This window comes from Chiroxiphia lanceolata, chromosome Z, assembly GCF_009829145.1.
Source record: "Chiroxiphia lanceolata isolate bChiLan1 chromosome Z, bChiLan1.pri, whole genome shotgun sequence".
Taxonomy (NCBI): Eukaryota; Metazoa; Chordata; class Aves; order Passeriformes; family Pipridae; genus Chiroxiphia; species Chiroxiphia lanceolata.
In genome coordinates, this window is record NC_045671.1 from 29943579 (window position 1) to 29970208 (window position 26630).

At 37.6% G+C, this 26630-nt stretch overlaps 1 protein-coding gene across 2 annotated transcripts in view; it reads left to right on the forward strand.

The window, feature by feature from the left end:
• The window catches only part of TTC33 (tetratricopeptide repeat domain 33), a 39095-nt gene extending 15321 nt beyond the window's left edge, over positions 1-23774 (forward strand). For both annotated transcript variants that reach the window (XM_032674579.1, XM_032674578.1), the window contains exons 3-5: positions 7808-7889; positions 12895-13026; positions 19877-23774. In XM_032674579.1, coding sequence (XP_032530470.1) covers positions 7808-7889; positions 12895-13026; positions 19877-20227 — 565 coding nt within the window. In that variant the 3' untranslated portion in view covers positions 20228-23774. The remainder of the gene's footprint in view (positions 1-7807; positions 7890-12894; positions 13027-19876) is intronic.
• Positions 23775-26630: the final 2856 nt, after the last annotated feature.

Sequence of the window (26630 nt, forward strand, 5' to 3'; positions counted from 1 at the left end):
GCTAAAATTATTTACTGCAGTATATTCCATTCCTGGGTCTCAAAAGATGGTTGTGACATAGTAATGAATGATTTTTTTTTTTTGAGACTACTTTTTCATATTGTGTTTGAGGAAATTAAGTGTTATTCCCCTGTGAGAGAGGATGTCTATCAGAGACAGTATCAGAATCCTGCTTCTGTGGCTTTTGCTTTTGTGTATTTGCGTTTTGGTATGAAATTGTTTATCTTTCTCCAGTATTATATTTCATGCTTTTTTCCTTGATAAAAGTAGTTTTGAAACTACACTTTCTTAATAGATGCAGTGATAAAAAGTAACCATATTTACATATGTAGCTGGACTAAAAATTAGGAAACTGCTGAATGGAACTTACGTTAAGAACTTGATCTTGTAGTTCAGAGTGACGACAGGTGGTAATTGCTTTTGGCACATGATGAAATGGTATCTCCCATCTTCAGTGGAAGTTCTTAAGAGAGCTAAATCTCTTTGAAATATTTGTGTAGCTATTTAATTTTGTGGTATTAGTTGATTTACATGTAACAGTACTTTGTATTTGCTGCATAGGTAAAGATTCATCTGTACAAACCAGACTTAGTTTCACTCTGTACACTGCTAATGTCCATGTGTCAATGACCTGATTATGAGTGGTCTGATATGTGCAAGAATAGTAACTCTGAATACCTAGCTGTGTGCATGCTGTTTTACTCCGTTGTCAATTCAGGATAATTTACCTACTCAAAGGGTAGTTGCATCAAGTTTGTGTTTATCTCTCCTTTACTGTAGGGTAAGACATTATATATGGTCAGGTGCCATTGAAGAATTGCCATGTAGCTCTCTACCTGCGGAGGTTAGTGTGGCCACACCTAAATGAGCCAGTTAAATTAAAACGTTTTATTGGAAGTTTTAGTAGATAGTTAAGCAGTTGTTTTCTCTGTGCGTAATCAGAAATAACCACAAAAGAGCTATGCTTTCGAGCAGTAATGATGATTCATCAGTAACGTCAAAATTGTCTGACAAAAAGTTGGGAAGTTGCTGAGAGTTCATAAGAACGTTTTAAACACATGAATCACAATAGTGAGAGTACCAGTTTTACGATGGTTACCGGTGAGGTTGAGCGTGCTGTATAGCGCTAATTGTGGACAAGAATTTTCTCTGAATGTTTAAGCAAACAACTTCCTTTTGCCTCTTTTTGCACTGTTCTTCTCTAGGTGCTTCTACAAAGTTCGGTACACCTCCCTCCCCACCCACAGTAGAAGTATTTTACTTTAAAAACCACACTGGCTTAGAGAAATCTGAAGTTTTTAAACACAAAAAGGCATGTTACATGCGTACTCTTTATTCTTTTTAGTTTCCTCATTCACCTGTTTTTTGAATCTTTTCTCTCACAGTCTGGCCCTGCATCATGTCCCAGCTTAAAAAGGGAAGTTTGTTCCTGTAATCAGCTGCTTTCATTTTCATTTCTCTTTTTATGTCCTCTGTATAATTACTGTCTAGTGCTCTTTTTCTCTACCTTCCAATGATGTCTGAATTTGACTCTACACTAGCTTGAAATTGTTCTAGCTGGTGTTGCTGGTGGCCACAGATCATTCGTGTTCATCCTCTGTGATAAGAGTGTTTGACAATTACTCGTATTCCCTTTAAAATTTACTTTCCCTTTCTTAGCTCTGTCTAACCGTGTTTTTCTTCATTCTCCTATAACATCTGATTGTATGAGTGTCTCTCCAAGTCTCAAAGAAATCCAGGAAGTACATTTCCTCATGCCTTCTCCTAGCACTGTACTTCTGTACTCTGCCTCTCTCTTGCAGATGTGTCTCATTTTGTCTGAATTTGATACCATCTCTTCTTTTTCAGTATATCTATCTGCAGATATTTTCAGTGTCATGCTGATCATGTCCTATCTCTCTGTTCCTGAAGCATCAACTGTGGGAAGCCTGTTAGAGTAAAACTATAGGACTCTAAATCCTGTCTGAGCTGCAGTGATGCTTTCTAGCATTAGGTGTATATGATTCAAAAACTCATCTCTGTGTAACTTGAGTGGGTTTTTCTTAACCTAGAAGCCTCAAATTAAATATTTTTTCTTTCGGAACGAGAGTTTTTAAAATTATTTTGTTTAAGAGTTTTTTGTTTGAGTCCTGTTTTCCCAGAAATGGTGTTGAAAAAGTGAAGTGTAAGCATGAGATGTTTGTTTCAAAACTTTAGCAAGCTGTAGAAAAATGTGCCAAGTTTCTATAGCTCTCAGATGGTCAGTAGCTCATCTGAAGAGAGCAGTTTTAGTATGTTAGGGGAACTATGGGATTTCATATGCTGTAAAATAAAAATTGTCAAGATCCATCTGGTCTTCTATGCTGATGCCATTCCAGATATATCCATTTGTCAATAATTTATTCATTTTTGTGGCTTTGTAATAAAGAGGAGAAAATACTAGTTAAATTCTGATTAAAACTGTATAATTTTTTTCTGTAGTGAGATACTACTTTACTGAAATCACAGTGGGTAGATAAAATTAAGTATACTGTATCTGTATACTCACATAAATAGTAATTCTTTCAAAATATGATAGTTTTTCTTAAAAAAATGCTTTATGTTACTGTTTAGGTGCTTAGTTACAATGTATGTGCAGATAAGGGTTTTAATTTTTCTGGAAATACTAATTTCATAATCTATAAAATTAGGGTATGTCCATTATTAATATTCTGTGACTTCTTTACTATTACATTAGATAAATATATGTAGTAATCCCAGAGATCTAAACATGAATGGGTCTATTTATTGTAAGATTATAATTTGCTTAAAATTTGTTTTCGTTTAGTGAAGAGAAAATCATATCTTAAATCATGTAACACTGACGTTGCTGATATATTAGTATCATATAATCCTAATGAACACTAAGAGAATTTCTACTTCAGTTCCTGCTCAAAGCAAAGTCACCGTCAGTAAGTTGCCCAGGACATTGTTGAGTTGCATTTTGGATATCTCCAGTGATGGAGATATATTTAAACAGAATTTTCTGTGCTTCAGTTTGTGCCTGTTGCTTCTTGTCCTGTCACTGGGCATGGCTGAGGGGAATCTGGTTCCGTGTTCTTTACTCCCTGTTCCACTTCCACTTCCAAATGGGTAATTTTGCACCTTGGTAAAATTCCTCTTGAACCTTCCCTTCTCTAGGTTGCATAGTCCTATTTCTCTTAGCCTCTCCTTATATGACAGGTGCTCCAAGCCCTAAATCATTTTTCTGACCCATTGCTGGACTCATCCAGAGATGTCCATGGCCCTGTCACACTGGGCAGCTCAGAAGAACTGGACCCAGCACTTCACATGTGGTCTCACCAGAGTTAAGGTACATCATCTCTATGTCTGCTGGTAATGTTAAGGCAGCCCAGGATGCTGTTGGGCTGCTTTGTCACAAGGATATACTGCTGGCTTACACCAGCTTTTTGTCCCCCAAGTCTTTTATCTGCAAAGCTGCTATATAGTAAGTAGACCCACAGCCAGCTGGTTAATTAATCCCAAGCCAACTAGTGTTTGGGATTAATCTCCACTTGAGCAAATACCCGAGATTTCTGAAGAAGGCTTATAACATCATAGATCACCAGTGGATGTATCTGTGGTTTTTTGAGTCTTATTCTTGTTTTTGAGATGTTATTTTTGAGACAAGTTATTTTTTTTTTTGGAAGTGCTAGATTTCATATTCCTTTTTCTGAAGGGACCCAAGATTCAAAGGCATGTTATTGCTTGTCAAATCTGATTTCCTTTTATGACAAGGTAACCCACCTAACTGATCAAAGGAAGCCAGTGCATGTAATCTTTGTGGATTTCAGTAGAGCTTTTGATACTTCTCTCACAGGATCCTTCTGGGCAAAATGTCCGGCACACAACTGGATCAACACATCATGCAGTGGATGAACAACTGGCTCATGGGTCAGGCAAAAAGGGTTGTAGTGAGGAGGGGGACATCACATTGGTGACTTGCCACTAGTGGGGTTCCACAAGGCTCCATTTTAGGCCCTACGCTCTTCAGCATCTTCATAAAGGACTTGGACACAGGACTTGAAGTGATACTAAGTATATTTGCAGACAGTACAAAAGTGGGAGGAACTGTTGACTTCCTCAAAAGCTGAGAGGCCCTGCAGAGAGACCTCGACAAATTAGGGGACTGGGCAATCACCAATGATATGAAAAGGCAGGTGGTGGATTATGCTCCTGGGATGAGGCAACCCGGAGTTTACATACAGACTGGAGAGCAAGATGCTGGAAAGCAGCACCACGGAAAGGGACCTGGGAGTCCTGGCAAGTTGAATATGAGTCAGCAGTGCCCTGGCAGCCAGGAGGGCCAACTCTGTCCTGGGGGGCATCAGGCAAAGCATCACCAGCTGGGCGAGGGAGGGGATTGTCCCGCTCTGCTCTGCACTGGGGTGGCCTCACCTTGAACATTGTGTGCAGTTTGGGGCACTGCAATATAAGAAAGATATTAAGCCATTAGAGACTGTCCAAAGGAGGGGAACAAAGATGATGAAGGGCCTTCAGGGGAAGCTGTATGAGGAGCGGCTGAGGTCACTTGGTCTGTTCAGCCTAGAGAAGAGGAGACAGAGGAGAGACCTCATTGCAGCCTTCAACTTCCTTGTGAGGGGAAGAGGGGCAGGCACTGATCTCTTCTCAGTGGTGACCAGTGACAGAACCTGAGGGAATGGCCTGAAGTTGTGTCAGGGGTGGTTTAGGTTGGGTATTAGAAAAAGGTTCTTCATCCAGAGGGTGGTTAGGCACTGGAACAGGCTCCCCAGGAAGTGGTCACAGCACCAAGCCTGACAGAGTTCAAGAAGCATTTGGATTATGCTCTCAGGCACATGGTGTGACTCCTGGGGATGGTCCTGTGCAGGGTTAAGAGTTGGATTCTGATCCTTGTGGGTCCCTTCCAACTCAGCATATTCTGTGATGCTGCATATCAGCAGTGCCATAGCATGTGTTCAAAACATGCGTGCTTTCTCTCCATATCAGACATATGGGAAGAAGTCCTGGCAGACCTTGGTGGAGCAGCATTAAGCTAAAATTCATTACTTCAGTTTTTCCAGCCGGGACATGGCAGTTTTTGTAGCTCAGCTGAGGCATACATGCTTGTGACCTGCTAGTCACACTACTGTATGTGAACTTGTTTAATTTCTAAGAAAAGAAATGGGAATAGCAAATGGAATGCCCATTAAATATGTGTTGATTAAATCCAAAGCACATGTTATATTTATGTTGAAGTTTTGCTTTTGAAAACTAGTTACCTTCTTGTAGTGGTAAAGGTCCTGTATAGTTTAGCTCAAAAAAAGATACTGGTAACCATAAAATGATCTATTATTTTAATTATTTATTGTACAACACTACTCCTGAGTTACCTCACTTTTTATTTCAGCCAAGGTTTGTGGTTTTCATAAAACATTTACTGGAACATTGACTATACAACTGTACCTTATATTCCCAGGAAACTTCTTCAGTTATTTGATATTTAATACAGTATATAATCTTTTCCTTCAGAAGACTGAGGTATAAAATTCTTTCATTAATGGACTATCTTTACTTAAATGATTTTTTTCTTAAATTTGTGTTACTAGAGCAAGCAACATGCTTCAGTTTCTCTTAGTAAGGACCTTAGTTTCTCCTGGAACAGCAATGGAGACATCCTTTTTTCTGTGTATTTAAAGGAATAGAGCAGTCATGTTTTATCAGACTTTCGGAAATACATGCACTGAAAAGATGACTATTTCACAGCCATGTCTGCAGGTACACACTGAACCGACTGCTAAAAGGACTGACTACCAGTCTCCACACTGTGAACTGGTAGTCAGTCCTTTTAGCAGTCGGTCCTTCACCAGCCCTCTCCTGTTGTGTTCTCAGGCTGGGAAGTGATTCTGGCATTCTGTTGTCCATTCTCTTGGATCATAATTCCTGAGGCTCACAGAGTTAAGTAACTTATTGTTCACACACAGAACCACACATAGCATAGTGTTTCTGTTAATGGACTGCTTTTTTTCCCTTGTCCATCTTTATTCTGTTGGCAGACTGCTGACAAATTGGCAGCAAAACCTAATAAGGTTTGGGGGAACATTAGCTTGTATTTGGCGCTTCCTTCAGAGGTACTATGTTCTGGCTATGAATTTTTACTGTTCAGATTGACACTTTGAGAAATGTTCTGTTCATAGAAGTGAAAATTACGATTCCTGAAATGCAAATTTTTGTCTTATGTCTTTCTACTTGCAAGATGCCAGTTCCTTTCTGGTTCCTGATGTTATTACCATATTTGCTCCATTTTCCAAAATCTTTTTTTACTAAACCTTTTTGCTACACTTGTGATATTATACCTTTCTGCATGGCCAGGATACCACCTAACTGAGCAGAGGACTTCCCTTACTCATGTAGACTTTATTGTACAAGATCCGTGGTAGGTCTTGAACAAAACTATAAGCTTTATTTAAAAAGTAGTCCCTACCAACTAAATAACAGCTTAAAATGTAGAAAATATCATGATGGTTTTTTAGAGTGAACACACCTGCCCATAAGGAACGAGCTGAGATGACAAAATGCACAGCTGGTGGCTGAACTTTGAGGAAATGTGGAACTTTATTGGAACATCCTTTGCTTAGGACTCAAATATCATACTTACTAGTGTAATTTGCAAACTAATAAAACCTGAATCATAAGGAGAGTTTGACTTCAGTTGCATTGCTTTTCCAGTCTTATTTTTCTATTCCCAATTGGGAATATTCTATTCCCAATTGGTTCAGAACTTTCTGAAGTCTTCATGTGACTCCTCTGGAAAACCTGGAGGTGTAATAAAACCCAGAGGACTGAAAAATGGGGAAAGGAAAGGGAAGGAAGAAGGGGGAGTAGGGGAAGATAAGAACTGTTTCCATATGAAGTGCATGTAAAAATTACTGTAGTTTTATCTATACTGTATTAAACTTGCAACATGTATATCTACCAAGAGGAACTGTTTTCATACCTTTACTGTGTAATTAATATAAATACTGTGCAGGAGTTCCTGCACAGTTCCATAACTAATGTGGATTTTTAAACAGATTCAGAGAACACGTGGTATCCCACAGACTCATTAATATTGATCTCATACTACCTTTGGGGCTGAAAGACTGTACCCCTGTAACTGCATCTCGCTACTCCATTACAATTCTTCAATATGGGCAAAAGCATAGTATGCATTTGATCAAGTTTTACCTCATTGTTCAAGACAAAGAGCTAATTTTTATTAGTTTTGGTCAACTCTTCTGTTTTGTTCTGTTTTCTAGGATAGTCAACATATGAAGCTAGTGTATGCTTTCCCAAAGTTGAGTGATTTCAGTATAGCTGTTTACTTTCAACTTATTTTTTATATTTATATACTTTAGTTACTTAGGTGTCCTTAGATTATTACAGTATCTTACAGTACAAAAAAGAAGTTTTAAATTGGGACTGTATCAAGTCATGTTGGGTTCAGAATATATTTCCTTATGCCTGGCTAAGGATGATTTTGACAATGAGGGGAATTGGCCTTAGTTTAAGATTTCTAGTTTTAAGTCATTAAGCTTTGCTACAGATTTCCTGCGTTTATTTGTAAATTCACTTGAGGCCAGTTGTATAGTAGTACTTAGCATCTGTTCTGTCAAAACAACAAGTGGCTAGTTCCTGAATACAGTTCAGTATGTCTTATGGGGAAATAATTAGAAAAATAATTAATGCAAATCAGATACCATGGCACTTTATTTAGGACAATGTCAGGATATAAATAGAAATATCCAGTATCTTTAAATATAGTGACACTGTAATGTTGTTTTAACTACAGGTACCGAGAGGCTATTCTCAAGTGGGATGAAGCACTTCAATTAACTCCAGAGGATGCTACACTTTATGAGATGAAATCACAGGTAAAGCATGACAGTTCTTTATCAGTTGAGGAATTAAGAAAAAAACCAATGTGTTTGTCAGCAGATACTGGGCAACATTGTTTAGTTGTTGTGTGCAAGAACTACAGCTGAGAAACCGGCTATGTGGCTTTGATTAATCTTGTAAAATATCTTTCCCTGTCTAATGAAACCATTGGAGAGTAATGAAGGTGGAAAGAATTAAGGAACCCAGGCCTCAGCTTCCACCATGCCTTTGCTTGCTTTCCTGAAGAGGAGAGCAGGGCTAGGCAGTTCACTCTCTTTTTTTTCACATCCTTACATTGTGTAACACTTCTATTACACTGTGAATGAGAACACAAGAAAAGCTTATGTATAGAATATACATTTATAGAACTCTTTAGTGAATCTTTTTAACCAAACATCTAAGCATCTAATGTTTCAATTGGCAACCTCTCTTTCGTATGTGCAAATAATTATTACAGATGTTTTTCGCAGTATGACTTATGCTTACTGGAAGCTGTTTAGTATAACGTGTAATTTGATACCCTTCTACTTCTAAAGGCACTAATGTGAGCTGTAAAAATCCATTTTTGCCAAAATATGTAATTAATTAAAAAAATATTGTGGTTAATATTTAACTGATACTGTCTTAGAGCTGACTTAGAGCAAATACTGCGGCTGTTCATCTGTAGCTCAATGAAAATGTTTTGGAAGAACTGTACAACTTCAGCAAGAGCTTAACTTGCACTGAGTCTATAAAAATCTGCCTGTGTTGGTATGTGGGTCACATAATAGGGGAGGAGATTCATGGTAAGAATGACTTTGTGCAATACGCAAGGATTCTTTGTGGTCTCTACTAATTTTCTTTCAGCAAGGAAAAGTCTATTCATGAAGTAATTTCTTTTGAGAATTTAACATTGGAGGATGGAGTGTTTATCATAGTCTTGAATATGTCATATTCTGTTATATTTATTAAGATAATCCTACGTTGGGTAATATAGCAGCTTCCCAGTTCATGAGTATTTCCTTTCTCAGCCGCAAATTTAACATTTTCAATACTGTGTTGTTTAATATCCAGCTCAGATAAATATACTAACAGCACAGTAGGAATCTGTAAATGTTTATGGTAAGTTCTTGAAGCTCTGTATTTTAACAGATGTAGGACAAATGTCTTTTAGCATTTCTGAAGAGCGGAAATAGCGTTTAAAGTTCCTAGTTGTCAAAGACACTTGCAATAACTGTGTTTCCAGAAAATCACATGGGAATTGTGGAATTGCTCAACTGCTTCAAAAACCCATAGAAATTGATGAGATTTTTTTTTCCATTTGCCTCAGCTAATCTTTGACCCACTTAAAAACAGGTTTTTATGGTGTGTGAAGAGGTTAGGGGTGCACTTTTCTTTGCATGCAAGATCTGTCAGTATATATAATTGATATTCCATTACCAGCCTAAGCTGCTCCCGCATTGCAAGAACGAGTGGCAAGTAAATGTTTATGCAAGTTCATTTTTACATTTTTGTTGAAAACCAAAAATCTTTAAAAAAGACCCTACAACAACAACCTAGTGTTGATCATAATGTTAGATAAGTAGCATTGTAACTATGTTAAAAGGAATGTATAAAGACTGCCTGTATTAATGTGTGAAACTAATTATGAGCTGAATTTCTTAGATATTGACTGAATTACTTTATTACTGCTTTGAATTACAAAGATGGAGGAACAAAGTTCAACAAATTCTTTAAATCTGTGTTTGAATATTTGGGGACTGGACCATGTGGGACTCTTTACTGTGTGAAGAGAGATATCAAAGGACTTGATACATTGTGATGTTTATAACAAACTTTCTTGAAATGAGACATTCTGATATTCTGTACCACTGCTGAGAACTAACCTGGTTAGTGTTGCTTATCTAGTGATACTTCTACCTCAGATCTCAGATAACATAGTTGAACACACTATGCAACTATGACGGGATTTTTAAAGGACACAATACAATTGTTTATAGACGTTTATAAAAACAAGTAAATTCGAATGTAAACACTCAGGTTTAGTTCCACTTAATAAGCTTTTTAGATGTTTTGGCATCAGCAATATGAGGATCTAGTTTTGTACAGTGCTGCATCCTGAATTTGCATTTGTTGAACAGGACCAGGATTTCAGATGTATGTCTCCTCTTTGTTTTTGTAGATGAAACCCATCACACTCATATTCAAATAATTCCATTTCCTCTTTTCTAGAGGTTTTTTTAATCTTGAACTGGGTGAACGACTTCCCACTTAAGAAAGTATGAGGTTTCTAAGACAAGACCAGACTTACGATCCCAAGTTTAGGTTATAATACGTTGCTAAGAATCGCTGATTATTTTTAATTTTTTTTTTCCTTAAGTTGGGATGTGTAGTGAGACAAGTTTACTATCAGAACATTAATGTAAACTCCAGAAATCGAAATTGCAAAAAAAGCATTTCTGTGTGGTGTAATGGTAATCGCTTTACAGCATGGATAAATGTAAGCTGCTTATGGGTAAGATGAATTTTATTCATCTGTATTTTGAAATGGGTTTCTGGATGGAAAAAGGAATTGGGTTAGTTTCACTGGACTTGGAATGTATCTATATATAGTGATTCAGCCTCAATCCAGTGAGGTCATTTAAAACCAGAATTTACTCAGATTCATGAAACTTCCAAAATATTGTGGGTAGAACAGGATGGGTCACTCCATTACCTACATTAATACTTGGTCAATGTCTTGGTGATAGTTGCTACATTTAACTAGCTTTTTACCTCTGAGTTCTTCTAATTCTTCTAATCTCTCATGTATGGCTTTTAAAGCTATATCTGTTAAAGTAAGTAATTGTATGACATGGATGTTGTTTGTTATAATGCGTGTAACAATGGTAAATCTGTTGGAATAAAGCCCTGAAAATCCACTTACTGAACATCTTTATAAGACATTTCCCTCTAGTCAGTTTTATATATACACGTATGTATATGTAAAATGAGATTCTTGAGATGAGTGTTGGAAAACAGAGTGCATTAATAAATTTATTCTTTTGCAATGACTGACAAGAATTGCTGAGTCATTTTGTTAATAACTGAAAAAACTACCTATGCTGGACAAAATGCATATGCATTCAAATATGTACTTGTTTTAATGGACTTTGAGAAACTGATGCCAAAGTTACTAGGAGCACAGTAATTACTACCATGATCTGGAAGAGCATTTTTAAAGCAGTCTGTCTACGTTAGTACACACAACAGTCATAAATAGATGAAAGCGGAATAATTGCCTTTTATTACTGAGGTCATAATTCAGTAAACAAAACATTAAAATTCATTAAAAACTACAAAAGACTCCCTAAACATTTACGTAGATGTTTTGGAGTTTTGGAATTTGCAGTAGAAAGTACTGGTAAGAAGTACTGAATACTTGGGATGCATAAAAATGTTCTGGTGAATGTGTACTCTCTGTTTTCTCTTTAGAGAAAAAACAGAATCACTTAATCTTGGTAGGATGTACACCTGTCCACTAGTAATAGTTTGATTCATTTCACAGATCTGCTGCAGAAATTGCACTCAAACCTGTAATTTTACTGAAAGTTTTGGAAAAATACATAGCATTCATTACATATCATTTGATACAAAGCACAGTCATTTAGAACTGTTGAGGGGAAAAAAGGGGAAAATGATATATGACGGGGGTTGTTTTTTAAAAATTTTTTAGGTACTTCTAAATTTTAAGGTACAGTCCATTAAATGGAATCAAAGAGAAGCCGGAGGATTAGGCTTCAGAAAAATTTAGTGATACTAAAACAGCAGAAGTATGTAGGGTTTATCAGAGGCTATGCTTGTGATGTGTCTTGGTTTCTTCAGTACAGGATTACTTTCTGTAAGTCTTGCCTTCCTTTGTTCTCCCCTGCCCCCCTTTTTTTTAGTGTACTCACCCCTGTGCTGTGCAAGTACTTTACGTTAATTACAGTAAATACTGAACATTTGAATCCTCCTTTACTCTGCACTCATATTTATCTATTTAATATATCTTAGAACAGCAAGATTAGATAAATGCTTTTTGCACTTCAGCAATAGTACTAATATGTTCTAAAATTATTCATCATACTTGTGGGTCAGATGGGATGAAAGTGGTTGCCCATACATGAGTCTTACTCTTGTGGTTGACATTCTCCTCATACTGCAGGAATGCAGTTGTCATTTGTTTCTTACAGTGGTGTCTACCACCACAGCATGTGGGTGTCTGAAATCATGACCTCAGAGTGTGATGCAGGTTTTCAGGTAATGTGCCAATCTCATGGTAGTCTTGGAAACATATGGCAAGCTTTGAGCTACATTAAATATTGCTAACTGTGATTTATAGGCTTAGTTATGGAGATTGAATGCAAGAAGAAAAATACTATGGTAACTGCTGAGTAAGAGATTTTCACTTTCAGGAACCACTTTTTTTCTTCTTTAAATAGACTTCATGTCTACATTAGGCTTTGCTGTTGCAGAATGCTTACTCTCTAAATACAAGTCATTGTTAAGGTCTTTTTCCATGCTGAATTAGAGGAGATTGTTTCTGTAATTATATCATGTGCACTGTAACTGTCTTCGGTAGGTTCCAGTCTTCTGTTAAAAAGAAAAAATACAACCCGGGAGTTTTTCAACAATAGTTGCACATTTATTGTGTTTAATTCTCCATATGTTTGTCCTTCAGAGTATTCTGTTACCCTTTCATAGAGTGTAGGGTTTATAGACAAGGGGATATGCCATCAGAAGCAGTTCATTTACTTCTAATGGAGTTGCTTAAATAGTTCAGGTGAATCATCCTCTAGCATGCCTGTTTGTCTCCATGGGGATAGAAGTGAGTTTGGGTGACTGTCTGAGGTCAGACAACTGAACTATAAAAAGCAAGATAAGATGAGCTGTTCCTTAGTTATTGAAACAATGGTTGTTGCCTGGGTAATCCCAGAAAACTTAAACTTTTTTTCAATTTTGCTTATTTTTCTTCCTCTTATTTTTCTATTTCTTTTATAGGTACTGATGTCTTTACATGAAGTGTTCCCAGCAGTGCATGCAGCAGAAATGGCTGTCCAGAGAAACCCACGTTCCTGGGATGCCTGGCAGACTTTGGGACGTGCCCAGCTTGGATTAGGAGAGATAGCACTGGTAGGAAAGCAAAATTAGTTGTGAATGAGAAGGAAAGAACAGAAATATGAAGGTAGCTGTATATCCTGATGGTAACCTGAATGTAGACAAGGAAAAAGATTGTTGTTACTTATCTCCAATAATTTTCTGTACGTTATTGCTTTTCACAAATGCTTCCTGTGCAGTTTTGTTGCTGGACTTGTGAAAGACCTGCCTAGCTTGAAGACTTTTGTGTTATATGCTATATTTACGTGGTGGTTTTAGGGCGTAGAATAATTATGTTGACCTAAATACATATTCTAGGCGCTATACTGCTGCAGGTCACCATAATTTAAAGGTGAACATAATGTGAAGTCCCAGTTGATATTCAGGCTCACTTCTATACATGCCTGCTGATAAAATTCTAGTATCTTGTTTTCCTTGTCTCCTGCTCTCCTGCTTCACATTCCTGCTTTCCTCTGACTCCTTGACCTCAAATGGTGACTGAAGTTGCTTCTTCACTTAGTAACACAGCAAAAAGCCAGGGATGCTCTGTAGTAGTAGATGAAGTGCATCTTTTTTCTGGCTGCAGCTGTATGCCATGGTGCTGTCTTGTGTACATGATGTAACGCAAAGGGAGGCTTTCCCCCTATGTCATCTTACCAGCTGTGTGTAAATACTGTAACATATAGAGTATAATAGATTTCTCCTAGTTGGTGTGGAAACACAGCAAATGATGTTTTAAATTCAGACATATTCATAGAAGTCCATTAGAAGAATAACTCATCATGAGCTCTCAGATAAGAAAAGATACTGCTTACATTTCAAAACCAAAAAACTAATTTTTAAAATACAGTAAGGAGCAGTATTAAAACAAACAAACCAAAACAAACCCAAACAATGGGAATAACCTAGAATTACAGAATCATGGAATGGTATGGGTTGGAGGGAATCTTAAAGATCATCTGTTTCCAACCTTCCTGCCATGGGCAGGGACACCACCCTCTAGACCAGGTTGTTCAGTGCCCTGTCCACCCTGACCTTGAACACTGCCAGGGATGGGGCATACGGAGTTTCTCTGGGTAAGCTGTTCCAGTGCCTTACCACCCTCACAATAAAGAATTTCTTCCTAAAATCTAACGTAAATTTCCCCTCTTTCAGTGTGTACCCATTACTCCTTGTCCTGTCACTACAGTTCCTGACGAAGAGTCCCTCTCTGGCTTCCTATAGGCCCCCTTCAGATACTGGGAGGTTGCTGCAATATTTTCTTCTCCAGGCTGAACAGCCCAAGCTTCCCTGTCTTTGTAGGGGAGGTGCTCCAGTCTCCGTAGACAAAACCTAAGGCAAAACTGTGCATTGCAGATGTGCAGAGTGCTCCCTTTGTTGTTATAGTATCATAGTATGAAATATATCACATAAATCCATGCATATCTGCATTACAACACTGGTGACATTCCATGGCTTTTGTGGTGTAGAAGGTAAGGGTAGATGCTCTGTTCTGTCTGGATCTTTTCCTTTTAAGGAAGGGATGAAACCTTTGCTGTAAATTATGTCCAAGATTTCTAAATGCATTAGGCTCAGGAAATTCAAGGTTTTATTTCCTTCAAGGGTCCTGGGTAACTAATGCTTCTTATTCTGTAAAAAAAGCTACAGCTGCTGTAATATAAGTTATAAATAGTGATATATCCATATTACTTGTACCACCAGGTCTTCTCACTAGATCCTGTAAGCTTTGCCTACATAGGCAAATCATATCACACCAGTCAGAATGGATTCTGATTAATATGTTCTCACATACAGAGAACTTGGGGAGTTGTCCAAAAATGTAGATAATGTTCACTATTTGTTTGTCAACCAAGTAATTTTTAAGGAATTTTAAAAGGTTAAGACTGAAGGAGTTTTAAAATATGAAATGAGTTCATAATTATTGAACCTGTGGAGGCTTCTTGCCCATGTGGTCTAAGTCATAATTATCCTTTTTCCTCTAGTCTTTCATTGCCATGATTTTCTAATTTTTCCCTGTATTATATTTTTTACAAAGAAAAATTAATAAAGCAGAAGTGTCAGGGCTTTTTAGTGTTTTTTTTTGAGATTTGGAAATTAGTACCCTTCTCAAAAGCAGCTTCTTCTGTTTCTTTGTTTCATTTTTCCCCACCAGTGTCTGTCTTCATTACCCTCATCTTACCAAATGGTCTGTTGTAAATATTTTTATTATTTCACAAGGGATGATGCATTTTGTCTTAGAGGAAAAAAATGATTGTATTTTAATTTGAAGTTTCCCAGGTCTAAAATACAGCTTCCAAACAAATCTAATTTATGAACTGTCTAACATATTCATTTTTTGCAAATAAAGATTTGTTTTGATTTAGTTTTTGTCAAACTTGTGATAGAAAGAATGATGTAAATTAGTCCCTTTTTATTTTACTTTTTTAAAAGTTGTTTGCTCTTTTTTTTTTTCTGAATTTACTAAATAGGTTAATTCAACAGTACTACTTAAATGTGAGCTAGGAGAACTTTATTTCTGTAAAGGCAGAAATTCCTTAAATTCTACAGATCATTGTGCAGAGCACAACTGAGTAAACTTGCAGTGTGAATGTAGAAACTGTAGAAATTTAGTCGGGCTTTCAATATTTCATTTAATTGTAGATATTTGGATTTACAACTTATATTTACTGTATTGGTGATGACATCTTAACCAGTAACAACATTCACATAGCTTCATTAGAACAGCTCTTCCTGTGAAACAGAGTAAGCCCCATACTTTGATTAAACAGGAAAAAAATAACAGCCCAAACAGAAGCAGCATTAAAAAATCTCAAACAAGAGAGGACCAAACAAAAGTGACAAGATTCCCATGGTGGAGAAATTCATCAGCCATCTGGAGATGGTCATGGGCAAGCAGATCCAGGTGGCCCTGCTGGAGCAGGGGATTGGCCTTGGTGGCCTCAGAAGGTCCTGGCCAACCTCAGCCATTCTGTGATTCTGTGACTGACCCTGTTCTGGGTCCCTGTCAGATCTGGAGTACTGAGGATTACAAAGTGAACTGGGTAGATGTGTCAATATGCACCAGTTTTTGCATGCTTTTTGTTTGATGTTTCAAAGGATGTGGTTTGTTGTATTCTTACTAAACACTTAGTGGCTTAGCAGTCTTTATGTGTGACAACATTTTGTCAAAGGAATATGAATACTGAGATCACCCCTTTCTTTTATTTCTCTTGAAAGAAATAGTTTTAGGTATTGTAGATAATGATGGGAGTTATGTACTCCCAAAGAGAGAAATGTTTTATTGGAATCCAGCTAATTAACGTAACTAATTCTGAATTTGAGATAATTTTTCAAAATGTTACCAGTGTTAGCATTTAGAAATGTAAAAGATTTTGGTAATCAAAAGGAAGCTGATGGTTGGCCTTCCACTGAAAAGCTGAAGTATTTGGGAAATACTAAGTTAGAGAGAAAATGCCATGCTTTGTCAGTTAAAGTGGGGTTCCGTTATATTCTTTTCAACAGATTTTAACAGTCCTACTGAGTTATAAGTAATAGGCAGCAATATTACTTTCCCCAGAAAGGTCCTGTGTTAGTCCTGAAGTGCAATCCTTTTTTTTTTTTTCTCAACTGCTGTTGGAAATCATAAATGTGTTTTGTGTTAACCTACCTAATAATTTTTAATGAATGAAAGGATTTTCTAATCAGATTTTCCATCAAGAAAGCAGAAGGGCAAGCAAGTCTCCAAAAGTTGAAATGCCCTTTTCAGGTACATTTCTACCAGGGGTACTGAGTTCTTGCAAGTGATTGCAACTGATATAGCTGGTGTCTTCTGAGCATCTTTGGCAGACGCTCAGAACTTTTGAGAAGTACATTTCTGAACATTTTGACCTTGTAATTAAAAGTGCTAGCTAAAACAGATTCACAAGATAAGACAAACTGGGATGTGACAGAAAGTTTGTTGTACAATTGTTTTGAAATTCCTGTAATAATTTTAGCAGTAGAATTTGGTAATAGAGAGGTGAATGTTTTCTAGTCTCCTGAAGTGTCGTGATTTGCAAGGTAAAAGTACTCATACCCCAGAGCTGGATGCAGTGCTCCAGGTGGGTCTCACCAGAGCAGAGTAGAGGTGCAGAATCACCTTGACTTCCTGCCCCCTCTGCTTGGATGCAGCCCAGGACACTGTTGGCTTTCTGGGATGCAAGCACACATGGCTAGCTCATGTCCAGGTTTTCATGCACCATAACCCCAAGTACTGTGTTGAATGCTGTAAAAACAAAAAACAAATGAACAAAAAAAATCCGTATTAAAAATCATTAAAGAAAGAAGATTGTTTGTAGATGTACGCATATCTTCATTGGTGGACATCCTTTAAAATAGGTCAGAAAGTGTCTCTCAGGTGTAACATAAAGGCCTAATACATGCTTTGGTGGCAGATGCAAACTGCATAACCTCTTAAAATTCTCCCTTACCTTTTTTAGGGGTTTCTGTATAGTGACAGTTGCTAAGTCCATGAGTTATAAAAACGTGTAAAAACCGTAGTCTGATCAAAACTGCCCTTCACATTGAAAGACTGTGCAGACTAGCAGAAGAGACTGCTCATGGGACAAATGAAAGATTGTTTTCTGCTGAATGCTGTCTAGTGAGATAAAATGTAAAATACTTTAAAAATACAAATTTTTCAAATATTTTAATTCCACAAGCAGAAATATCTTGCAGTAGATTTTACATTGCACCTCCCTGCAGAAGCAAAACCAGATACGTGACTATGTCCTGTAGTCCTTACATGTGGGAGCTCTGAAACCACAGCTGCCCTTTAAAATGAGGCTAGAAATAACAGTTTAATCTACTGTCACCATGTTTTCCTATAATAAAACAGACAGTTGGCAAAGGAGATTTACATCTCCGTTAGGGGGAGATTTAGAAGTAACACTCTTCTTTTCTTCTATCTTAAAAGAAATTAGTGGCTTCAGGTGCAGTTACAGTGGCAGCGTAAAATTTTATATCTAGGATAAGTCTGTATTTTTCAGTACTACATTGCTGCTTTCAAATTAATCCCTCTGATCTTTTGAAGCGCTTAAAAATTTATTATTTTATTATTTCTTTGTAAAAATGTCACACACAAAAACTTTCTTCTAATTGATTTACTAAGATGATCTTTTTATGCTTTATGAATCATCAAAGCAGCTTCAAAGTTTTTTTGGTAAGATTTTTTTCAAAGCTTACCTTATATTTTGTTACTCTGTTTAACATTGTTTATTGTACATGATTGTAACTATATATAGACAAGCTTTAATTAGGGGACCTCTTCCATGGAAAGCTTAAAAGCAGATGGTGTTTGTTTATATTTTGTTTTCAACAGAAATACAAAAAAGAGCATTTAGTGTTTACTTGGAGTTCATCTATCCCCCAAAATTAAAAGCTAGCAGAGTTGAATAAAATGACACTGGTTTACAAGAATTAAACTGCACTCCTCCTTCTGTTTAAAGTTCAGCATGCTCCTACACTTCAGAGCTGGCTGTTGGCCAATAATCAAAGTATTTTTTTTTTCCCCGGAACTGAAAGACTGCCTATTACAACAGCAGTAATACTGGTAGCATAATCATAATTTCTTAAATCTGATTTGTATCCCTTGTCTTCTGAATTCACGTCATACAGGGTTCATATATTCCTCTGTGCCATCAGAAGTATGAACTATCAGTTTCTGTCAATGCAGATGAAAGCTTGTGATTTTGCAAATTAATTTTTATGCTTTAAGTATTTATAAATTACAATAGAATATGGAATCTGATGGTTGTTCTTATGTCTTTAAAGTCTTAATATGCAAATTGCTATAATTCTTCTCAAATATAATCCAAATCTATATAATAATCCATATAATCACTGTTCTCCCAGTCTATAGGAAGGCTTCTGTATGTTCTCACACAGGAGTTTGGTCACTACCATGACCATTTTCATATCTGGCTGTACAGTCATAAATGTGAAATACACACATGTCTCTGTACAGATGCACATAAGTTTGAGTAAGTAAGGTCAGTCTTTACCTTTTCACTGTTAAAAAACCTAAAATACAATACATTTGTAATTCTTGGTCTAGCTTTTTTCCAGTATTGTAGCAACCTCTTTTTACTGTCAGATAGTGCATCTACTGGATTTAGATGGTCACTTTTTTTTTTAATATATTTAACAATTTATGTGCTGAAGATTTCTGAATCGTTTCCTAGTTGAACTGCATGAAAGGAGAGTCAGTATAAACTTTACTTACTTGTTACTAATATTACATGGTTTATGAGATTATAGGAGTTCTTTCTGAAAGGAACTCTCCAAGTTGAGAGTTTATTTGCCTACTTTTGCCTGTTTATTTAGGTGTTTTTGCAAACACAAACCTGTTTTAGAAACTGCTTGTCATGGGGCTACTATTATTGTAGTATTAGGTCTGTATATGAAGTGATTGTATGCTAATTTAAAAGCAGCAATATTAGCAATACTTTAAATTTCAGTCAGACCTTTTCTATATTTCTTTAAACCATATCTGCTTTTGCCTTTCCATACATCTGATGATGAAAGAGACGTGGGAAAGAAAACCATCAAACCAAAAAATTATTTTTGCTTTTACCTTTTTAATTACAATACTGTTTTTCATATACATGAACTCTTTATTTGTGCCCTTGTTGCCAGGTATCTGTTTTGTTTATGCGTTTTCATACTTTCAGACACAGTTGTTTGGGAGTGATGCTGCTATGGAATGTAAGCTGAGGGAGGGTTGCTTCAGTAAAGACAATTTGAAGTAAAATGGCTTTTGTCTTTGAATGGATGATGTATGTAATTTTTTTGTTGTTGTCAATTTTTATGATGAAATAGGTAGACTTCAGAGTGTCCAATCTTTGTTTCTTCCCTCTTCTGTTTATAGGCAATCCGAAGTTTCCAGGTATCCTTACACATCTTTCCAATGAACCCCGAAGTATGGAAAGAGGACCTTTCCTGGGCCAGAAAACTACATGAACAGCAGAAGGCAACAAAGACTGAGTCAGTGCAAGCACTAGTGAAAGAAAAGGAGCTTGCACAAGAACCAATCCCTGACTATGACTTCGAAAGTGATGAAATTGTGGCAGTATGTGCTGCCATCGCAGAGAAGGAGAAAGCCCTTTCAGCAGCTAAAACAGCAGTGATTGTGTCTGCTTCAGGTACAGTAGAGACTGTTACTGAGAAGGACAATTGTCCCACAACTCCTGATGAAACCCTCTTCATCAGAGCCCGATAGGGCAGCCTCATGGGTTGCCATCCTGTTTTAAGAACTAGTGTTATTTATTGTGTTTGTCTTGCTTTGTGTTTGTTTGTTTGTTTTCTTTTAGTGGTAGGAGACCCTACAAAAGTTAAAGAATAGAAGTTAGTTTTCTTTTGTAAATTAAAAAATCAATGACCCAAGTTGTTGCTCCACCCATGTTTTTGGAGAAGAAAGCCAAGAGCTGATTCTGAAAATCTTATGAACAAATGTAATCTTAAAATGCTTAACTGTGTTCTAACAGCTGCTTTCATCTTGATGTATTTCATAATTTTACAAGTGAATGTCTACATTTTTCCTGTAATTCGGAAGCTTTTATTTAAACTGTAAAAGTGTCGCGGTTTATCCCCAGCTGGCAGCTCAGCCCCATGCAGCCACTCGCTCACTCCCCCCGGTGGAATGGGAAAGAGTGAAAGGGAAAAAAGCTTGTGGGCTGACACACAGTTTAATAGGGAAAGCCTAAGCTGCCTATAAAAGCAAAGCAAAACAAGGGATTCGTCCACTGCTTCCCAAGGGCAGGCAACTGCTCAGCCATCCCCAGGAAAGCAGGGCTCCATCATGTGTAACAAACATTGGGAAGACAAACACCATCACTCTGAATGTCCTCCCTTCCCCTACCACCATCTTCCTCCAGTTCTATATGTTGAGCATGGTGACATTTGGGATGGAATATCTCTGGGGTTAGTTGGGGTCAGCTGTTCTGGCTGTGTCCCCTTCCAACTTCTTGTGCACCCCTGGCATCCTTGCTGGTTGAGTGGGTTGAGCAGGAAGAGATGTTGACACTGTGTGAGCACTGATAATGAAAAAGGCCCTATGTTAGCAACACTGTTTCCAGCACAAATCCAAAACACAGCTCCATACTAGCCACTGTGAAGAAAATTAACTCCATCCCAGCCAAAACATGCACAAAAAGAAAAAGGAATTTTTAAAAATTATTTCAATAATTATTAATTAACATTATTTATCTTCCACTCTAAGTTTGAACTGTTTTCTGTTATCAGCAGCCTTTATTCGCATTAAGATTACTTTTTCTTTGAGATAGTTTCCTATGAAGCAGAGATGGGTTATTATTTTGCATATATGTGTATGTGTGACAGATTTGGTTTCTGATTTGTAGTCTTATGAAATCAAGTAGCAACCTCTATGTTGCTTTCATAGGTGAATGGGTTAAACACTGATTAGATGAAAGGAAATGCTATAGCAAACAAGCCCCTGAATGCATACTTACACTAAATGTTTCACCAGAAGAAAGAACATTCAGTTTGAGACTGAAACTGGCCTTCCCTTATCTTGAGTGCTGTGCTGCAGACATGACCGAAAGCAAAATGGTGGGAGTAGGAAGTAGGTATGGCTGAGGTGTATTGTGTTCAGCCTTTTCTTTCCTAGTGAGGTTAATCTGATAAAGGGAGTAAATTTGTTTTTCCTAATTCCTATGACCTGCCACTAAAAGTATGTTCTTAGTGAACCAGTTTTTCAGGACAGCATTACTTTTCATCCATTTTGGATGCTGTGGCGGGCATTCACATGGTGTTAACGTAGGGGCATACTGTAGGAGATTTTTTCAATGTTGATCTTTCTTTAGGGAAAGGTGGCAATTGGTTCCTCACACAGGCAGTTCAGAGAAAGTAAGTCATGCTGTTGCTTTGATGTGCTCTGTGCTGAGATTACTCATTTCATTGTCTTGGAGACATGGCAGAGATGGTTGCCTCCTAACAGTACTGGAAAAAATGGTCAACTGAGGAATTCCTGAATAATTCAGGATTGGGAACATGTCATTTTTACTTGATTTAGATAACATTTTGTTTGATGACATTTGAAAAATAGTTTTGTAGTCGAGTGAAACCTTTTGAAATCTTTGCCTTTTTTAAGTCTGGTTTCTAATTTTAAAATAACATGTTTTAAAAGAAAATAATGTTGCTTGAGAAGCACAGTAGTTTTTGCAATAGAAAATGTATTGCAGAAAAATTATCTCAAATCATACTTTAGTATATCTGATATCAGAATATTTTTATTTAAGAGGGCACTTACAGTCTTTGCAAAAATTAATTATCCCTTTCAAAAACTTAATTGCCATATATTGTACTTATAAGTTTTCATTAATTTTTGCAAGATTCTTCCTGAATAATATAGGTTTTTGTATGTGTGAATTTTTAGATCTGTGCTTGCTGCAGTCATCAAGGAAAGGAAGACGCGACAGCCAGGGGGTTTGCACAGAATGGTAGCTCAAAGCTATTGCAACTTTATTCTAGGGTGCTAGCTCTATTTATAGAGTCATGTGGGAAGATTCTAGAAATTGGGGAGGAGCATAGGACAGGCAGGAACAACAACCAATCATGAGAGGAAGGAGGGACCAGAGGATTAGCGTGGGCTAATGAGGGGAGTATCTGCAATGCAGCAACTCACAACCAATCAAAAAATAGGGGATAAACGTGAGGGGAAAATTACAATACCGTTTGGTATAAACTGTGGTATAATAAATATTTAACTTTTATTAACAACTTGAATCAGTCTCTGTTAAGTCAAGGGTCTCTGTCTTCACAAATCCATGCTGGATATCTTCAAAACGTGTCCTCCTCGGCTGCTGCCTCAGCCATAACCTCCTGCATCTGCTTCTTCCATTTCATAAATTTGTCTCTCTCTTCATCCATGCCCTCCGCATGTGCTTGCACAAGCACACACAAAGTTACACTTCTTAATATCTTCCGAGTATTCAAAATAATTACAATTACATTGACTAAAATTTTTTAAGCAATGTAAAACATCATCCTACATTTTTATTTGTTCATTCAACAGAAATAGATTTTAAATGCTTATTGAGTAGGCATTTGATTAAGATATGGTTTGACAGTTTAAATTGTTACAGGTGCAGGATTTTTTAATGTTATTTCTCCTATCAACGTAAATTATACAATCTAGTCAGTCATGAGAAGAGTTAGCATGAGAAGGATTTGGACAGATTTCTTTGAAGACAAGATGTTCTCCAGCTAGAAAAAGAAATCTGTGAGATACTCTAGGCCATGTTTTCATTTTAAAGGAGCTTAGCTATATCCACCACATCTTTTCTTTCTCTGCGCTTTAAACTTGCATCAGTGTTCTGTATTTACTCATAAAGGAAGGAGTTTCCCTCCTCTCAGAGGCCCGTGTTATCACAGAATCTGTTTCCAGTGAAATGATCCACAAAGTTCCTATTGACTTCAGCACTGCAGGGCCAAACTAATAGAGGGCTGTGCATCTACACCATCAGGCAGAACGGCTGCACTGGGTTCCAGGGATGGTTCTTTCCATCCCCTGCACCAAAGTGTGTTTTCCTTCTGATAAGATTAGGTTATGAATTCTAGGTATTGTCAGAATTGTGGTGTTTTGTGGAGCACTGTAGAGCAGATAAGTTCTCATGGCACTGTTATTCTCAAACTGGGAAGAAGTTAAAAAATTGATGATTTTGACATTGTTTTTTGTACAGTATGCTATGTTTTGCATGTATGGAAATTTCTGGATCTGTTTGACTAAAATACTGACTTCTCTGCTACTTAGTGATGTCTGTTTATTCTTTTGGTTATAACAAAAATAAGTGTTATTGCCCATTTTGGAATGCTCCTCATTTAATAATTGGCTTCTGTCTCTGGGAAACACGTTAATGTGTTACAGTAAAAAAAATTTAAAAAAGACATCTCACTTGATGCTTCTAAGCCTTTCAGGGGAGCAAAAGGAGATGTTATCTGAAATAGGGTATCTGTGACACTCCCCCTTTGACATCAGGAATTTATTTTATTGTTCTTCATCCTGAGTAGTGGCAGTGACTGCAGTAGTTTTCATGTGTTTGCTTTCCATGTGAATCATACATTAAAATGCTCAAATGTTGCAATGTCGTTAAAGAGAAAAGCACAACAACAACAACAGGTTAGGTGGATTAATTTGCTTGATTTAAAAATCTACAGTTAAACCTTTAAATGTATTTTTTCCCCTTTGAGTCCCTTTACATCCAGTGGAAAGAAATACACAGCCTCACAGGGCTATTCATATGCCTTGTGTTAGATAACTATCTTAGAATTAGTTGAATCAGCCTCCCAAGGTACCTAATTATTTCCCTTGACTACAAGGGAAGTTCAGATTGACTGACTGGCAGTTAACTTCAAATGCTGAAACTGGGCATGTGAGTTCCACTCTTATAGAGGGAGGTAAGTATTTCTTGAAAACTTAAAGATAGATTATACTGAGAGAGAATAAATCCTTTCTGATAATTCTAGAGGGTAAACAAAAAAGTATGGATCAGATAACACAACAGTGACTCTTAATTTGATAATACCACGAGATACTGGGTTTTAAAAGTAATCATGGAGGAGGTAAAAAGCAAATCTAGTCATTTACTCTTCTAATTTCTGAAAGTTGTCTGAAGTTGTCTGAATATCTCTTGGTGTTGGGGATCAACATCAGAGAGGTAACTCTGGAAACTTGCCTGGCCATACAAGGTCCTCTCAGTCCTAAAAACAAGGGGAAGGAGGTAAAAAACTTGTATTGAGGGCAAGTGCTATCTTAACTTATTTTGAGGCCATACAGTAGCTATAAAACTGTAATGACCACAGCTAGGACTGGGGCACAGGAAAGCAGAAGCATGTGGGCTTGGTTTGTTGGCAGGTTGCAGGCACCATGTGTTTCTTGTAAGTTAGTATCACCTTAACATTGTGTTCTCAGTTGGGCTGGAGGCCTTGGGCTGTTGTATCTCCAGGGAAGGCTAATTCAGAATCAGGAGGAGCTGCTGGGAATGGACTGCTGGGTCCTGCTGGCCTCGTTTTAAGGGCTGATTTTAGTCACAAGGCTAGGAGCTCTAGGGGTTGTAAAGGATAAAAGAGCAATGAGAAAAACTAGGTCTGGGGATTGAGTTGACTTTGGGTTCACAAAGCAGGAAATTTAGACTTCAGTTGGTTTCCAGATCCAGTAGATCCAGATCTAGACCAAGGCCTGGGAGTGGAAGGGCCTGGTCATAATTAGTAGCTCTAATGGTAATTCTGCCTTAGGTAGAATAGGTTTGTTGTTTTGTCAAGGAGCAGAACTAAAAACTTTCAAAAGTTTCTTTGGTTAGGATGCTGGCTGGTGCCATTTGGAGATGGCAGATTACATTGATCTTGTTAGTGCATTGGCACTGCGGCTGTAGTGCCAGTTTGAGTCAGGCAGTGCTGGTCTTGCAGACTGCAGGAATGTATATGCTTGATTTAAAGCAGGATCCTGGAGCCCACCCTTAGAGTCCAAGTCCTCTCACAGTATATCCTATACCTTAAACGTTCATAAGGCTAACTTAGTGATCAAAGATTCAAATTAATGCACAGATTGTCACAGAAACCACTGTCTTGTACAGATTCTGGCTCTCATCCTACCTGTAGTGGGAGGATCCTCCAAGCTATGCCACAAAACAGGGACTTAAATTGAGTTAGGGCTGGGGCTTGGGGCGTGGTAGCAGGGTCAAGAGGTCTAGCAATGCCTCTGAGTGGAAAAGGTTTGGTGAAGTGGTTGGGATGTGTGGGCAGGACAGACTGCTGGAAGTGAGGGAGGGGGTGTGCCAGTCACAGGACTAGCAGGGTGGAGTCAGATACAAGTTTGGTATGAGGAGATTTTGAATGGTAAATCAGTGCATTTTCTGTGAACACAGAGTGGTGAAGGTGGATGCAGATGTGAAAGGCCATTCTGAGGGTTAGGAATGTAGGGGAGCAACTGTGTATGAGAAGGGAAGCCCTTTTGAATATGTGGAAACTGCTCTTAATACCTTGGACAAAAATAACCTTTTAACCTCCATTTGGCAAATTATACTCTACAAACTTGAAGCTTTATTTTATGAGACTTGCTGTGCTCAGGGAGACTGAGAAATATAATTCAGCAATGTGTTTGTGATCAGCATTGAAGGAAGGTGCTAAACCTGAGCGGACTCTGGGTGAGGTGAGAGAGGTGTAATATTCTTGTCACCCTAAAAAAAGGCATGCTTGCCCTGTCCTTTAGCTGGACTGCTCCTGAACAGTCATCTGTGTTTGCACTGGCAGCCGAGGTGCTCCCATTTTGCCTTTGTGCACTGTCATGGAGCTGTGGCAATTCTGGTATTGCTCAGGAGACTTTGTAATCTCTGGGCTGGCTGGTTGGGAATCATGGATTTGTGTTGATGATGTGTGCTGCGAATCCAGTCCACTACTTGACACACCCGGAATGCTGTGGGCAGGAGGAACACCTCAGGGTTATCATATATGTTTGCTGAGGGAAGTTAGAAGGTCAGCTGCTTCAGATGGTCTACGTTTCCCTGAAGCTCTTTTCACACCACATGTATTTCTCATCAGTAATGATGATAAAGAATAATAAAATCATATTAATGAAATAATTAAAAAAATAAAAATAATAAACCCTT